The sequence below is a fragment of the Meles meles genome, chromosome 12, assembly GCF_922984935.1.
Source record: "Meles meles chromosome 12, mMelMel3.1 paternal haplotype, whole genome shotgun sequence".
Lineage (NCBI taxonomy): Eukaryota > Metazoa > Chordata > Mammalia > Carnivora > Mustelidae > Meles > Meles meles.
The window spans coordinates 83484356-83500069 of record NC_060077.1 but is presented as its reverse complement, the minus strand read 5'-3'; the positions used below and the strand labels follow the sequence as shown (position 1 = coordinate 83500069).

The 15714-nt window shown below is 43.6% G+C and overlaps 1 protein-coding gene across 2 annotated transcripts; it reads right to left on the bottom strand.

The window, feature by feature from the left end:
- Positions 1 to 14757, bottom strand: SERPINB2 (serpin family B member 2). Of its 2 annotated transcripts, none has more exons than XM_046025514.1 (8): positions 14678 to 14757; positions 10794 to 10970; positions 7771 to 7887; positions 6332 to 6460; positions 5701 to 5818; positions 2053 to 2195; positions 1289 to 1453; positions 1 to 955 (listed from the first exon to the last, which is right to left on the bottom strand). In XM_046025514.1, the coding sequence occupies exons 2-8, from the start codon at positions 10959 to 10961 to the stop codon at positions 545 to 547; spliced, it is 1251 nt and encodes a 416-aa protein (XP_045881470.1). In that variant the 5' UTR covers positions 10962 to 10970; positions 14678 to 14757; the 3' UTR covers positions 1 to 544. The 2 variants fall into 2 exon arrangements, with proteins under 2 accessions (XP_045881470.1, XP_045881471.1); XM_046025515.1 differs by lacking the exon at positions 14678 to 14757 and adding an exon at positions 14643 to 14654.
- Between the last annotated feature and the right edge of the window lie 957 nt (positions 14758 to 15714).

Genomic DNA, 15714 nt, shown 5'->3' with positions numbered 1-15714 from the left:
TTCATATACTTGCAATTTTATATAAGTTATAGACACATCTATGTGATACATAATGCTAGAAATGTACGTAACATATATTTTCCTGTTGCTCAATGCTTTCTTCTAGTTATTTATTATAAGAGGGCATGGAAAGGACAACCACTCATCCCTCATTATACAAACAAGTAAATGCATTTTTTAGATAGAAAAATTACTGATCACCTGCTTCTGCAACTATCAGCTGCATAAAACTGACAGTGAACAGTAATTAAAACCATTATATAAAATAATAAATAATAGTGTAAAAGTTAATGTTATACAATTAACCAATAGTAAGGAAGACCTAAGTGGGGCATCATCCCGCTTGGGAGACCAAATGATTAATAGGCTTGCAATGTTATGGTGGAAAGCTGTCTACTTATTGCTGTGCTTATCATTAGTGTCTAATAGGAGTTGTTCAGAAAAAAGCAGAAATGTGTAGGAAAAGTCTCTAAATTCTTGGCACTTGATGCAATTCGGAGGCTTACAGCTCATACTATGAAATCCTGTGTAGAAACAAAACTTTTCAATTTTCAGGTGAAACAAACCTGCCAAAAAAGAGGATGTTCTTGGTGACTTTGTGCATGATAAAGAAAAGGAAAGGGTGGTCTGCAACAAACTGTGGGCCTCCGTGGCCAGTTCTTCCTGACACAATGGCCCCGGTGCCAGCAGCTGCTTCCGTGCCCTCCTCGTTCACGTCCACGGTAGCTTGATGGAACACTTGGGACAGAAACAGGTCATTGGTGTCAGACATTGCTGAGAAGTTGGCCCGGCTCTGGCTGAAGGCTTCCTCCATGCCCATGCTCTGGAGAATGGATCTGAGTTCATAGCGTTCTTCTAATTTGAACTGAGGGAGGTACACCGCCACATCATCTTCGGCCAGCGTGTCGTTGCTGGTCCACTTGATGAATTTATCATAGGTTATTTCATCTTCCAGCTAAAATCCAAACAGTAAAGAAAAACCCCTTAAGTGCTCAGAATAGAAGGCAAATAACTTACAAGTCTCATGTTCACAATCAATGACTTTAACTTTACCACATTGTGGGTGATAGAAAAATGTAGTACACTGGTGAAATATTTGTAAGAAAGTAGCATGTATGACATATTTTCATGCTCCGAATGAAAGTTTGAGACATGAACATTTATAATCAACCAATTCACATGTTTCTGTGAAGAGCTACACACCATTTTCTACACCTATAGACATGCTTCTCATGAAAGGTGAGTTTAGCTCCAGAGGTTTCAAACAATACAAGCTGGAATGGCTTACCAACTCCAAGCCAGTGGACACATCACTGATTTCGTCTGGAAGCAACAGGAACATGCTGACATCTCCAGCATATGGGAGTTCTAGAATCTGAGTCTTTAGGTAACCTATGTAGCCAATGTTCAGTTCTTTACGCAAGTACATCATCTGCACAGGTTTGCGCTGATTCTAAAATGATTAAAAAGTAAAATATGAAAGTTGATATTAAGATTCATGAGATTTATAATTAGACATGAAGAAATCGATTCTGCTGTAGTGTTGAAGAAATATGTTCTTAAAAATCAACAAAATAAATTATTTATAGCCTTACAGTTGCTCTTGTTAGCTTTATCATGATTACATCTATTATTAAGATGGACAACATTAATAATTATAATAATACTAAAATATTTGTTCAGCTCCTACCATGGGCCAAGAACTCTGTGCAGTCTCACTGAATCCTGACAATAGCTAAGTTTTACTGATTAAAAAATGGAATTCCCAGAAGATAAATAAGGCATAGATGATTCCCAGTAGAACCTTAGTGTCAGAACCTACAACTGCATCCAGAATTATGTATTATAAAGCCTGTGGTCCTCACAGTTACACATATGGTCTCTCAGAAAATTACTGAGTAATACTCAGTAGCTGGGAAAAGTCCAACTGTCCAATGTGCATAATTTATTACTAGTAAGTCATATAGGAGCATGAGTGGTCTCTAACTTTTCTTTCTCTATCTTGGCCAAGATCCTAAAATACATGCTAGGAAAATCCATCTTGTCTCATACCGCATTCACACGGAAAGGATAAAGCCCATTCAATTTCTTCTCAAATGGAGTTTTCCACTTTCCTTTGAAGTAGACAGCATTCACCAGGACCATCTTGGTGTCCCCATCTACAGAACCTTCAGGTAACAAGTCTGGGATTTTGCCTACAGAAAACAACATATGTTTAGGGTTCATGACCAAAAACTGTGATGATGTTATGATTTGAATCTCTTGAGTCACCATCAAACTCAGCATCTACATTTGTCAGATTCTGCAGAGGTGATGATCTCAAGCTCAGGTTTTTCTCCCAATTTATTTAAAGCATAAATAAATCAGACCACCTTTCTCAGAGGTTTGCAAAGTCCAAGAGAAAATGAAGAAGTAATGCATTTAAAATTTAGAATGACTATCAAGTATGGAAAGATTTTCACCTCCTTTTATGTTGTTTTCTCAAAGTTTCTCAAAGTTTAGTACTCCTTCTAGATCAGATCCAGACAATCTATGGGTCTGACCCATTGATTCATTCAAAAACTGTCTTGTTTTATTTGAAGTTGTGCTAGATCTATAATAGGAGTTGGGCAGATACAAGAAGGGAAAAAAGGAAGAATTGTCCTGGAGGGTTTGAGAATATTAGAAGGGGCATTCGAAAGCAGCAGTGAGACAATGCGTCAGAAATCCTGCAACAGAATGCAAAGTACTGTGGCTGTGCAGAGAAGGGGGTACATGCATAAGCCAGGGAAGGAAGGGTCTCAGAAATTATAACACCCAACTGTGGTAGTTAAGAAAAACAACAACATGGCTTGAGAAACAGCCCACTTTCACTTAATACCTGCCCTATAATTTTTCAATTGCTCAAACACATTATTTTACTTAATCCTGACAGCTATTCTATTGGGATATTACTAGTGTCATTTTACACAAAAAAGATCCTCCACTGAGAAAGGTTAGCAACCTTCTCAAGGTCACGAACTGGGAAAGTGGTCAGGATTCTGTGTCCGCCTTTACCACCTCCCGATCCTACTGACAGATGCAGGACTCGCATAAAGGTCAATGGAATCTGACCAGCTTCCCTTTATCCATTCAATATATCCCCCAGGCAATGAAAACCCTTGGTTACTATTGAAAAATGCTACAGCTTTATTTAACTTTGTGATGTAAATGACAGAGTTCATGTGATCATAATAAATAAAACAGACAGTTCCCTCAAATTACTACAATATTTGGTGAAGCAGTCAGCCCAAAGGACAAGGCATTTTGACAACACAACTGCTTGAGTCACGGCTGCTGAAACAATGCTTAGAAAGAAAGTGAATTCGTGCTGTTCTCAGAAAAGCAGAACTCCTACATGTCTCTTGAATTCTGTAGTCGGTTTTTACTTTCACTTCTGCTAATCTTCCCTTTCTCTAACCCCTCTGTGTCAGTGGTTTGTCAATATTTTAGAACAGTAATTTCAAAATCCGTTATAGAAATGAAGAACAAAGGGAAAACAACTATTTTCAGAGAAACAAAAATATTTTGTAAGTTCTACAGAACTTAGGCTTTTTCCCAGTGTGGGGCCAAGGAACCAAGACTGCAAACTATTGTTTGCAACCCTGTTTTAAACATAGGAGTTAAATGAGCATTTACTTTTTACCTACCTTATAATGCAAACTTTTTAAACACCCAAATAAAGAATTCAGAATTAGACTAAGGATTAAAGACGAAGAACCCCCAGTTTCATCATTAACTGGTAGTGTAATCTTGAAAGAGTCAGTTAACCCCTCTCAGACCAAGAGTCCACCACCATGAAGGGGCAAATTTGGATAAATTATCTCCAAGGACCTTTCCACTCCTAACAGCTCATAAATCTATGAAATACCCAGGACAAATCTAATATTTTCTATGTTTTTCTTCCTAGAAATCTATCTATATGTTGCTAGTCAGCAGTTATTTTTTTAATGACCTATAATTCAACCTGGAGATTTGGGAGAAAGAAGGATTTTCATTATCAGCCAAAGACTGTGCTAATTTTTGTGGAGACACAGGAGAAGAGTGACATATTGGCCCTACCCACAAACAATTATGGTCTGTATGGGACGGCAAAGCAAACAAAATAAAATCAGGTCAGCTACAGTTGAAGGCTGTATAAGGCGAATGTTAAGAGGACTCGTGAAGCTAACAAAAGAACAAGGGGGGGGGCGCCTGGGTGGCTCAGTGGATTAAGCCGCTGCCTTCGGCTCAGGTCATGATCTCAGGGTCCTGGGATGGAGCACCACTTCGGGCTCTCTGCTCTGCAGGGAGCCTGCTTCCTCCTCTCTCTCTGCCTGCCTCTCTGCCTACTTGTGATCTCTCTCTGTCAAATAAATAAATAAAATCTTAAAAAAAAAAAAAAAAGAACAAGGGGGTAGAGAAGAGGGGAGTGGCTGGGAGGTACCTCTAGAACGGCTAGGGCTTTGGCTTGCCACTTAAATTAAATTCTGGAATTAAGGAATGCGTAAGAAGTAAGTATGGAAGGCAGCAACCGAGAGCTCAGGGGCCAGCAGTCATCAAGTACGGTCTGTTGGATAATTAAGAATTGGAAAGTCAAGGTGCAAGAGTAAGATGTTCTGCAGAGGCCAGCTGGAGGGCAGCGATGCTGTTTCTGTGTGGGGACAAGTGTGTGAGGTCAGTCCCCTCCGCAGTCTCCTCCCCTCCTCTGTACTCTACACTGAAGGCCAGCCAGTCTCCACTCTTGGCCTCAGAGGGCCAAGCTCTCTCACCTCGGCATCTTGGCACATCTATACACTGTGTCTAGAATCCTCTCCCCATGCCCTTGGCCTGGCCAGCTGCAGCCCATCCTCCTAGTCACGACATAAGCGCTTCTCATTCCAGGAAGACCACTCCTGTCATAACGTTGGAGACAAGCGCCTTCCTCACGTGCTCCCATGCAGTGTCCTGTATGGCCCCATCAAAACACTTATGGTCACCTTACAGCCATCACCGACTGAACCGAATGCCTCCCCTAGATGGTAAGTTCTAGGCTGGCGGGGTCTGAGTTCTGTTTCTTTTACAGAACGTGTACAGTGCCTGGCACGTAATACGCGGTGGATTCAATAACAATACAATAACAAGGAATGGATGATTTAATCAACTGTGAGTCCTGGTAAAGAACAAAAGAGAAGCAGGAACCCATGAAAGAATTAGGGACGTAAGCTCCAAAAGTAGAAGTGATTCACTAGGGACCAAAAGAACCTCACAGCGGGTAGACTTGGAATGGTGACAAACAGGTAAAATAATTTTCTGATCCCTCCTCTTCTGTTGTCAGTGGTCTCCCACCAGTTACTCCGCGGAGGGTCATGCCTTTTTTCTTTGTTTTTGTCCCAGCAGACAGAGAGCACAAGTATTTCAATACTGGTATTTCCTACATTGGAAGATGTGTCTCTGCCTGTTCTCATCTTCCATCCTAAGGTAATATCCCAAATAGGGTTATTGAAGTACTGAACACACGTCTTCCTTTAGTAGACCTCAACTATTTTTTCTCACTTAACGCACCACTCAGCTAAATGAGAATCGGGTTATGTTAACCAAAATAATTAAGATGAGGGGAATTTTAAGGGAGTTAGGGCTAAGTGCGGGAGCAAGTTTTTGAAAAAAAATAGATCAACGGTTCCTAACTGAAAAGAAGAACAGGAAATACGGCTTTGGTTTTACCTTTGGTCTGAGTCTTGACCCAGGAATTAATCTTTTTTCTGGTTTCTTCAGCACACTCTAGGAAGTCGACCGCCTGGGGTTCTGTAGAGTAGTATTTCTTGGAGAGTTGCATATATTCCTTTAAAGCAAGAAACCAGCCAAAGGTGACCCAGAGACACTGAACAAGACTTTATGGAACTGTAAATCATGGGCTTACTGTCAAGAGTTGGGGAGGTCAGGGGCTGAGGTAGGGAAAGGGGTGGAGGGTGGCCCTGGGAGGCTAGGAGGCTGAAAGAGGAAATGGTGTGGGTTGTAAGTGCTCCGTTCACCCCTTGCTCACACTCATTTGCCCTCCTGAACTGTGCATTACAGACACTGAGTCCGAGGGGAAGGCTGGGCGCGTGGGGAGTGGTCCTGGAAATCACTGTTCCCCAAGCTGTGGCAGTCACTCTGCAACGTGGGGCCTTCCTATCCGTGGGAGGGAGCACTTGACCGCGGGAGCATGCAAACAGCTGCCGTGCCCCTGGGCGTTTGAAGCCTCAGGGTGCTCGTGTGGAATTCTGACTCTCTGTGGGCATCACAGACAGCAGCTTCGAAAGTGACCCCCTTGCACACGGCGGGGCCTGACATTTCAGCTGCAGGTTCCACTTACTTCCTTGAACCTCGCCGACTGCTCTCCGAACAGCATATTGACGCTCTCCAGTAAATACTCCCCTGTGGACGCATTGATGGCGGAGCTGAGAGAGCTGAACGCGGAGTGGACTGCCGCTCCAGCTTGTGCCTGAAACAGGAAGGAGTGGTCTCTTTAGGAACACGGGGTGGCTAAACGAGGTATTTCTTAAGCAAACGTGTTCTTTCAGTGCAACAATAAAATGCCATATTAATGGATACTGGGCATTTTCTGACACTTAGAGGAATCTCTGAGGAAATTCGTCTGAGACAGCCCGCTAAAACCCAGAAGGCAACATTTTACTCTTTTCAAATTTTACTGCATCTGTAGATTACATTTCACCTGAAGTAACCGATGTCCTAGAAGAATGTGAGGCTTCTTTTATAATTTCCTGAATTCAAGGTCTCTAAGGGATTTTATTATACTAAAACATTACCTAAGAAATGTTCTAGAAAAAGTTAATGTATGTCCAAAAGTACCCATTTTATAATCATAGGGGAGTCTGTACAGTGGGAAATCTGGGCTCTAGAAAACCATGAAAATGTAGGTGAATTCTAATCCTCAACCCGGAGTTTCTAAACAAGACGACAGACATAGGACGCAGTCACAGCCGCAGCAAATAAAGCAGGGGACAGAGCCCTGCAGATGGGCTGCCAGGTGTCCCAGGAGACTGGCTGGATTTCCATCTTGATGGGGCCCTCTTCCCTTCCTCTAGCCCATAGTTCCCTGGGCAACAGGGGGATGGAGCAGCATTGCAAGAAGGAAGTTATGGGTGATTTCCCCTTACCAAACCCACAGCATATCAGGGGAGTTGTTTATCAATAGGAGTCCATCTATGCCCAGTAAGTTAGCCGGAAAGCTGGTGTTTAAAGAAATAGGGTATTGAGAAAAGATATTAACTGAGATAGATGAGAAAAGATATTAACTGAGACAGATGATGAATAGATACGTACAGACATACATACACGGACAGATGATTAAACAGGTAGGGAGGTTGAGAGGGATATCCAAGGGTCGGTGGTCTCTCATGAAGTCATTGGGCCTGACCTACCCTGTTGCTCAATTGCTTGTCACTCTTTCCCTTCTTCCAGCTGGAAACCTGCATCCATGCATGTGTATTCTAGGAGCTGCTACCACGATTTCAGAATAAATTACACATGCCCACCTCATGGCAGAGTGATGTGATTAAATCCAGAAGCAGTGTTTGATCTAAAAGCCCTGAAGTCTAGATTCTACTCTGGCCCTGCCCATATTTATCCATGTGCCCATAGGATATTTATTTAAGGACTCCGAGTCTTGGTTTTCTTTCTATGAATGGGGGAAGTTGTACTAAGTTCCTTCCCTGTCTACCACTGTGACTTTAAGTACGAAGATTCTAGAAATAAAATGCAAAAGGAATTATGAACCAGTGAGTCAGATACCTGCAAAATGGCCTCAGGATAAATGCCCCTCTGGATCTGTTGCATGAGTTCACAACTGGTGAGGTTCACTGGGGTCATTGGGGTCTTCTGAGCTCCGACCTTGTCAAACTGAAACACCTACATTTGGAATTAGAGACAATGTATTTATGAGTATATTCTCCTGCTAGATTACGTCACCTTGAAACCAGTGGTGCTCAGGTACCTCTTGGAGGTCCTATCTACTTCCCTGCCTTTGGGTCTCAGAAACAAGCACATACTCTTTATACATAATACACAGATGTCTGCAACTGAAATTTCTCTCACAAGATACAGCTTGAGTTATTTTACACCAATCCATATATATACTGGCCTTTTTGACAACAATTTGTTCTTATGAGATGATGTATAACCTTTTCACTAAAGTATCTAAATTACCATCCAAGCCATAAACAGACTTGATAACAAATGCCAGTATTTTGAAGAAACAAATAAGGTAAATTCACGACCTTGTAGGTCTCTGTCTTTCCAAAGGCCTTATCTATTATCCACTTCTAATCTGTCAAAAACTACAAGCCCAAGTTAGTTTAGGCATAAACACACTTACTCACTATTAACAGGGATCCCATAAAATGTTTGCACACACCATATTACACAGAGAATCCAGCATCCATGTGGGGGACAGGTGACTGGGGTCAGATGACCTATGAATCTCTTTATATCATAAACAGCAGATCCAGAAAACACAGTGAAACTGGATGGCTCCTTCCCAGCATGAGAGCTTTCCAGCCTGGCCTCTCAGGTCTCAGCACCCCCAGCCTGGCCCTGCACCCAGGCCTTCCCCCAACCTCCTACACCCCTTGGGTCCCATTGGGCCCGCATCACATCCCTGGTGGGGCCTGTGGTGAGGAGGTCTTCTCTGGTGAGTGGATTGATGGTGCGGACTCTGCTGACAAAGGAAAGGCAAGCTTGTCCAGCCAGGTGGTGTTTCTGGGTTGGCAGGACAGGTGTTAGGGGTTATGGGCTCTTTCTCCGCTCTTCCGATTATATGTCATAAGTCCCATCTACCCCTCTGAAAAGAAGTGGCCCTACTCTTGCCTCCACAGCAGGGAAGAATATTTCCCGAAACAGCTTTTCTGGTTTTCGTCCCTTCTGAGGAAGTTGACACTTAAATCGGGAGTCTCCTGGCTACCCCTAAAGCCTTCCTGAATCACAGCAAAAGCCCCCACAGAAACGGGGGATGAGAGGGGACCCTGGGCCATGCAGAGGCCGTGGGGTAAATAGAGGCAGACACACTGCCCAGCCAGGCCGTGGAGCCCGAGGGGGGCCTGAGGCTTCTTCTGAACATAAGAGCCTCCCACGTCCTCCTTTCTTTCCACTGCCACGATGACCTTTACCAGGAGCCCCAAGTCCCAGCCGTGGGACCTCTTCCCGGCCCCGCTTCCTGGTCTATAGAAAGAACATCGTAATCACAGCCTCAGCTCCTAGAGGCGCGCAGCATGTGGGCAAACTCATGAAAGGTTCTTAGGGCACCTGGCTAAGGCCCTGCGGGTCACCAGCCATTAACACAGAGGCAGCTCCCAGGCGCTCTGTGGTGGACTCCAGCCTTCACACCTGTCCTCCAGCGGGGCCGCTCTCGTGCTCTTAGTGTAGATGAGAAAGCGGAGGCTCAGAGAGTTTCCATGCCTTCCTTCACACACCTAGCAGCGAGCGGCAGAGCCCCCACTCCACACAGCCGGGCCTGTCCCCAAAGTCCGCCCTCCTTCCTCCAAGCCAAAGGGCCTCTCTTCTTCCTTTTAGCAGGGAATGAACCACATTGCCCTTCGAATTATAAAACCAGTACATGCAGCAGAGTTATAGAAAAACAATAGAACAGCTTTGCCAGGACCCACATGCCTGGAGCCCTTTCTAGACACAGCAGAGCTGTCTGTGCCCAGGGAGACGGATTCGTTCGTTCACTTCTAGTGTCAATCTATGGTTTTTCTAATTTTAACAACCTAGACTACTTCGTTTCTCATTTTCCCTCACAATATATTGGTTCTGCTCCCTTTATGGTGAAAAAACTAAGACCCTGATGTTTTCTGAAGTTTGACCTGCAATTCAAGGTTTCCAGCCTCCTCCAAGGGGAAGAGAATAAAGGGGAAGGAGTGTTGCCAAATACCGCTGGTATCAGGGTTGAGCAACTGAGTTTTGTTGTAAGCCTAAATGTTTAAACTGCCACATTCACCGGGAGGGATGCCTTTTACTTCCCTGCTTCGTGCAGTGAGATTGGCTAACCCTCCCTGTGAACCGCCTCGAACCAGGCCCATGGTAAATGGGTCACTGTGCACCCGCAAAGGACAGCCGTAGTCTCAGGCATGGTTCTCATGGGAAACCCGAAAGAGGCCGGGGGCATTTTGGTGTGACTGAGAGCACGGCATGTGCTTGTGAGAAAGCAGGGCCTGTCCCTCAAGCACTCAATGTCAACATTTGTGGCTCTGCGAGTCTGAAAGACTCTTAATTATATGATGACCTTATCTGGCTCACTGACCTCAGACATAACAGGAGCAGGTTGAATTCATCCCACAGGAGTCCTGTGGCATGTGGTGGATTTCCAAGGCCCAAGACTCAGTGAAGGAGTCTCCTGACTGAGCTGGTGTCCCTTCCCCAAGCACTGAAGCCAGTGGACTTAACAGAAAGGCCTCACAATGGTCATGCACAACCTGTCCACCCTGATTTTGAAAACTGGTCATCAGGCCAGATGCCATATTGTTGATGTGACCTCACGGGGTTGATAACGTGGCCGAGGCCCTCTGAAGTCACATCGCTCTCCTTGTATCTCCAGCAGTGTGGTGACCAGAGCGGTTCAGGACCCTCTCCGTTATCTACAGTTGAAAGTTTTCATGGTTTAGCTGCTTTGGAGATTCGAATCTAGGAAACTTGTGTGGTGATGGCACGTGACAAGAACTGACCTCGGTGAAGTCAAGCTACCTGAAGCAGAAATTGCAATTCTACAATTCCATTCAGGAGGGACCCAGTCCTAGTTTGGAGTTTTAACAGACACTCACCTTGGCCATCTGGTCTGCAGTCTTGCCTCTGGCACCCAGGTAGACCATGGCCATGGTGGATGAGATGCTCCACGGAGAGAAGAAGAGATTCGGGGTGGCACTAGTATTTGCCAGATGCTTGAAAAAATTGAGGGCAAAGATTGTGTTGGCCACATAAATGTCTTCCATTGTTTCAATCTGGAAGGAAAGTGAGAAAGAAAGAAACAGGTCTGAAAGGTGACTCAACATTTTGGGTGATCTTGGCCGAGTAGTACATGGTGTACCCTGCACAGGACGGGGCTCCCTCTCTGCTCTTCCTTCATGGCACAGCATGAGCTAGAGCCCAGATGTCGTCATGGTCATGTGACATGAGCAACCTCACAGGGCTCCAGGCTTCATGCGATGTTCTGCTGTTACCAACGTAAAATCCTTAATAACTTTGAACAAAGGCTCTGCATTTTCCTTTCACACTGAATCCTGCAAATTATGTAGCTGATCTTCAGATGCAGGGAGCAGTTAGATGATAAGTAGGGACGCGTCATATAATAATCATAATAACAGCAATGACAACGAATAGCATTTATTAGATTTTGACTATACAACAGAAGCCGTTCTAAACATTCTGCCAACCATTTAATTCTTAGCAAAACCTTATCAGAAAGGCATTGCTATTTGCATTTTACAAAGGAAAAAACAACAGCGCAGAGAATCAGGAAAGTGACCAGAGTCACCCGACTATAAAGGGCAGGACCAGGCGTCGGAGCCAGGTGGGGGGCCTCCAGGGTGACACTTTCAACCTCAAGGCTCCATCCGCAAATATCCAGCACACACATGGGCAAACACTCGCAGAGTCAAACACATATTCCTGTTGGCCCCAGCTGAGATCACCAGGCTTCCTTCAGACTCCCTGTTTCTAGAAGTGGCTTGGATTCATCAGTTGAGGTTGGTGTTTTGACCCACTTCCTACCTCCTGTACCCCCCGCCCCTCCACACCCACATCCACAACCTGCGCTAAAACAGCTTCCCCCGCCAAGGAGTTCAGTATGGGGGATGCTGGAATGGCCGCCTGCTTCTCCTGCACCCCCGCCCCCCTCCAGCAGGCAAATCCATTGCAGGCAACACTGCATGCAATGAACATGAAACAGACACACACCCACCCTCTCACCACCTGAAGATAAAGGACGGACACACCTTCTGTGACCCATGTGAAGCGGAAAGCATGGACACACCCGAGGTGTGTACGGTATCTGTTGGTACTGGCCAGTGATCATTTTTCTGGCTCTGTGTTATGCTTTCACAGTGGCTTAAAACACACCCTATAATGATCAAAATATACAAATATACCAATGACACTGACACTCGTCCCACAGGAACCTTTGGGACAGTGGCTGCCCAGAGCTGAGGAGGGGCAGAGGGAGGCTCCGAGGTGAGGGACGTCCCCATCTGCAGACTTGGCTCACTCAGCAGGCTTCCCAGCAAGGGCCAGGACTCACTTCCCTCCCCAATCCGGGGCTGTCTTAGGGCAACACTTGGTTCATGAACACTTTTCTTTAAGAAAATCATTGCACTTTGTATCAAAATGTCTCATTTGAAATACCACCCAAGTGTATTTTATCGAGACAAAATTGTAAATTAAGCAAAATGTGTCCCTGAAACCATTTCTTCTCATTCAATCCTCACAGGATCTGAAGAAGGTACATACTGTTATCTTCACTTTTCAGGTTGCCTCCTGATGCTCAGAGAGCTTAAGTAACTTGCAGAGGGTCACAGAGCTTCTCTGCAATGGTGCAGGGATTTAAGCCTAGGTCTGCTTCAGGAACCCACTCGGTCCACATGGCCTCACAGTGCCTCTCTTTGTTGGTGGTGAACTTCACTATTATGTGTAAGAGTTTAGGCAAGTTACTAGCTTGAGAAATGCTAGAAAGAGGAAATAAAAATAGGAAGGTAGCAAGTCCATAATGCTCCTAGAAGGTGTAGAAAAAACAAACAAACCCCACTATTGTTTTTTTTTCTTGCTTCATCACTGAGATTGGATTAACTGGGTGACTCAGACATTTGTTTCCTCTCCCCTCTACTGATTTAAAATTGTCTTGAAACTAATTAGTCTTACCGGGAAGATCATTTTTGTGAACTGCCTCATAAAAGTTTGGAAACAAACTGATAATTAATATCATAAATAAAATATATCTCTATCCTCATGTGAAGAAAATAAATAAGGGCTCAGAGCCAGAAAAGTAACCGCAGGCTTCTCCCAGACGGATTTCCCAGACTATCCTGCGTAGTCAGTCACTCTGACACTAATGAAAGATAAGTGTTAAACTATCAGAGAGGCTCTTGATAGATTTCTGGTGGCTTTATAAAGGAAAAAAGTACATAAGGACAGCATTAAATTCTCCCAGGTGCATTACTTCTTTTAAAAATAGTCTAGTTTTTATTCCTTATATAAGGGGCAATTAACGGCATTTAACATAAAAAAAAATCTCATGTCTATATTGCAGTTACCAAATTCCTTCAGCAGCATTATTTTTGTTTAATTTGTGTCAATACCTGCCCAGGAAACCCTAGTAATTTCTTGATACAAAAATAAGGAGAGGTACGTTGCATGGCTAGTTGGCTTCAGAGCCCAGACAATCTCAGCCTTCTGGTGCTTTTCACATGAGGTTTGAGAAGTTTGCAGTCTTGGACATCTATGAAGGCACACATATGCCATGTGTCCTCTCAGGCAACTCCACACCTTACCTTTATGTGGGACTCTGCCTGAGACAATGCACAACTGAAGTCACAGAATGATGTCAAGTGACATCATCGCCCAAAACAGGTGACACCTCTTGTGTGTTTCTTATCATTAAAATTTTTAAAAATTGTTTAACTTCTGAATATCATCCCACTTATTAAGGTTTAATCATCACGGGAAAGAATAAATGGGGAGTGCACGTGGGGCTGGGCTCCATGATCTCTGTGTCACTTCCTGTCCCACAAGTTGACAAACGCGTCCTAAAGCTGGGCACACATCATCAAGCTGGGAGATGTCCTGAGGCGCCACCAAGGGCCTCTTCTAGTTGGTGCTGGATGCTAGATTTGAGTTTGCTGTGGCATTTAAAACAATTTGTTTTACAACAACATGTGCAAATATTTAGAAATTGACCACAAAAGGCAATGAAGACAAAGAGAAGATAGTACCTTCAAGGAAACGTCCCATCCAAACTGAGTACCTTCTCCCCGCAACAAAATTAAAAGCAGTTCCTGTTATATGATGACTTTCATAATGAATGAGTGTCTGTTTATGGGTATTAAATGATTTCTTGAACTATCACTTCAGTCAATCCAACAACTGTTTGGAAAATTTTTCTCTTCCACCAAATTGACCAATTATTGAACTCAATTCAATAAGTACAAGGGGGGATTGAACAGACCCAACTCAGATTGCTGCTGAATTTCTGTAATTTCTGGTAGTTTTAGATAAAGACTGTCCTCTTTCTTGTTTTTATTATATTCCTATACAATTTATAGATTACTTTCATTGCTTAAATTACTATCTTTCAACTGATCTACCATTTCCATCCAATTCTGTGTCAAAACCCTAGTTAGTAAAGAATATACATATTCTAACCTGTTCAGTAAAATCCCCGTCTCAACTTGACTGGGCACTGTAGCTCAGCTAATGTTACACAGACATCTGCAGGCTTCTGAGATTCAAGATTAAGTCTTACTACAAATTTAATTCAAATATCGACCCAAAATAGTTTCACTTAAAAGAAACCTAAACAAGAAAACACCATGACATTTTTACTCATTTTCTAAAGACACCCCACGCTTTAATTTTCATTATTAGTAATACCAGTAAGAAGGAAGAGGGAGAAAAATGAAAACCTGTTTCCACGGCCATGGAAATCACTGGAAAATACCTGGTTATTCCCGGAGGCGCTGCTGACAAGAAAACGTCCTCAGAGAGCTGTCATAGTGCACACACGAGTGGACTGGTTTTATACAGCTCTGCCCCTCCCACGAGCATTTTTTTCCCTCCCTCTCTTTCTAATCTGTATCCTTTGAGTGATTCAACATTTTACTCAGAAAGACATCACTATTATAAAAATGCTTGTTTGCTAAGGCTCTGTTCAGAGGATGACGTCATTCAGAAACTTAAGAATTTGGCAATACCTACACATGCCTGTTAAAATTAGCTGAAGTTTGTCAGCCCGTTTCAAGAGCCCCCTCTGTACCTGCGCCCAAGGACAGTGCCGAATTCTACAATTATCCTTCTATCATTGCACAGGGATTGCTCATGGACTCTTTGCAATATTTAAAGACAATAGAATCCTTTCTTTCTGAGTCTAGACAGCCCCCCAAGTGACCCTTTGGGCATGGAAAGGAAAAGAGAAACACTATTTTTCTTTCTTGGAGATTCTCTATTTTAAACTGTCTTAGATTTCTCGAAGTGGAATCTTCTAAATAATTCTGGGTTCCACCCAAATCTCCTGTCAGCAGCCTCACCCAAATAACTTTCTATTTGCCCAGTGTTTCCAACACAGATCTTATCTTTTATTATACAGAGAAAATCCACTCTGTACTTAACATTGACTTTTAACTCTAGGATCATGATGTTGAAAACCTGATTGAAAAAAATCACTAGGTTGGGGGTGCCTGGGTGGCTCAGTTAGTTAAGCATCCGGCTCTTGATTTCTGCTCAGGTGGTGATCTCAGGGTTGTGAGATGGAGCCCCAGTACATCAGGCTCTGCACTGAGCAGGGAGTCTGCTTAAGATTCTCTTTCTCCCTCTCCATCTGCCCCTCCCAACCCCTGTCATAAATGTCCGTGATCTCTCTCTTAAAAAAAAAATAATAAAAAAAGCAAAGTTTAGGGGGAAAAAGGTCACTAGGTGTTTAGATACAGGAAAGGAATTAAAGGACAAAGACATAAAAAATAGGCATGATGAGAGATAATT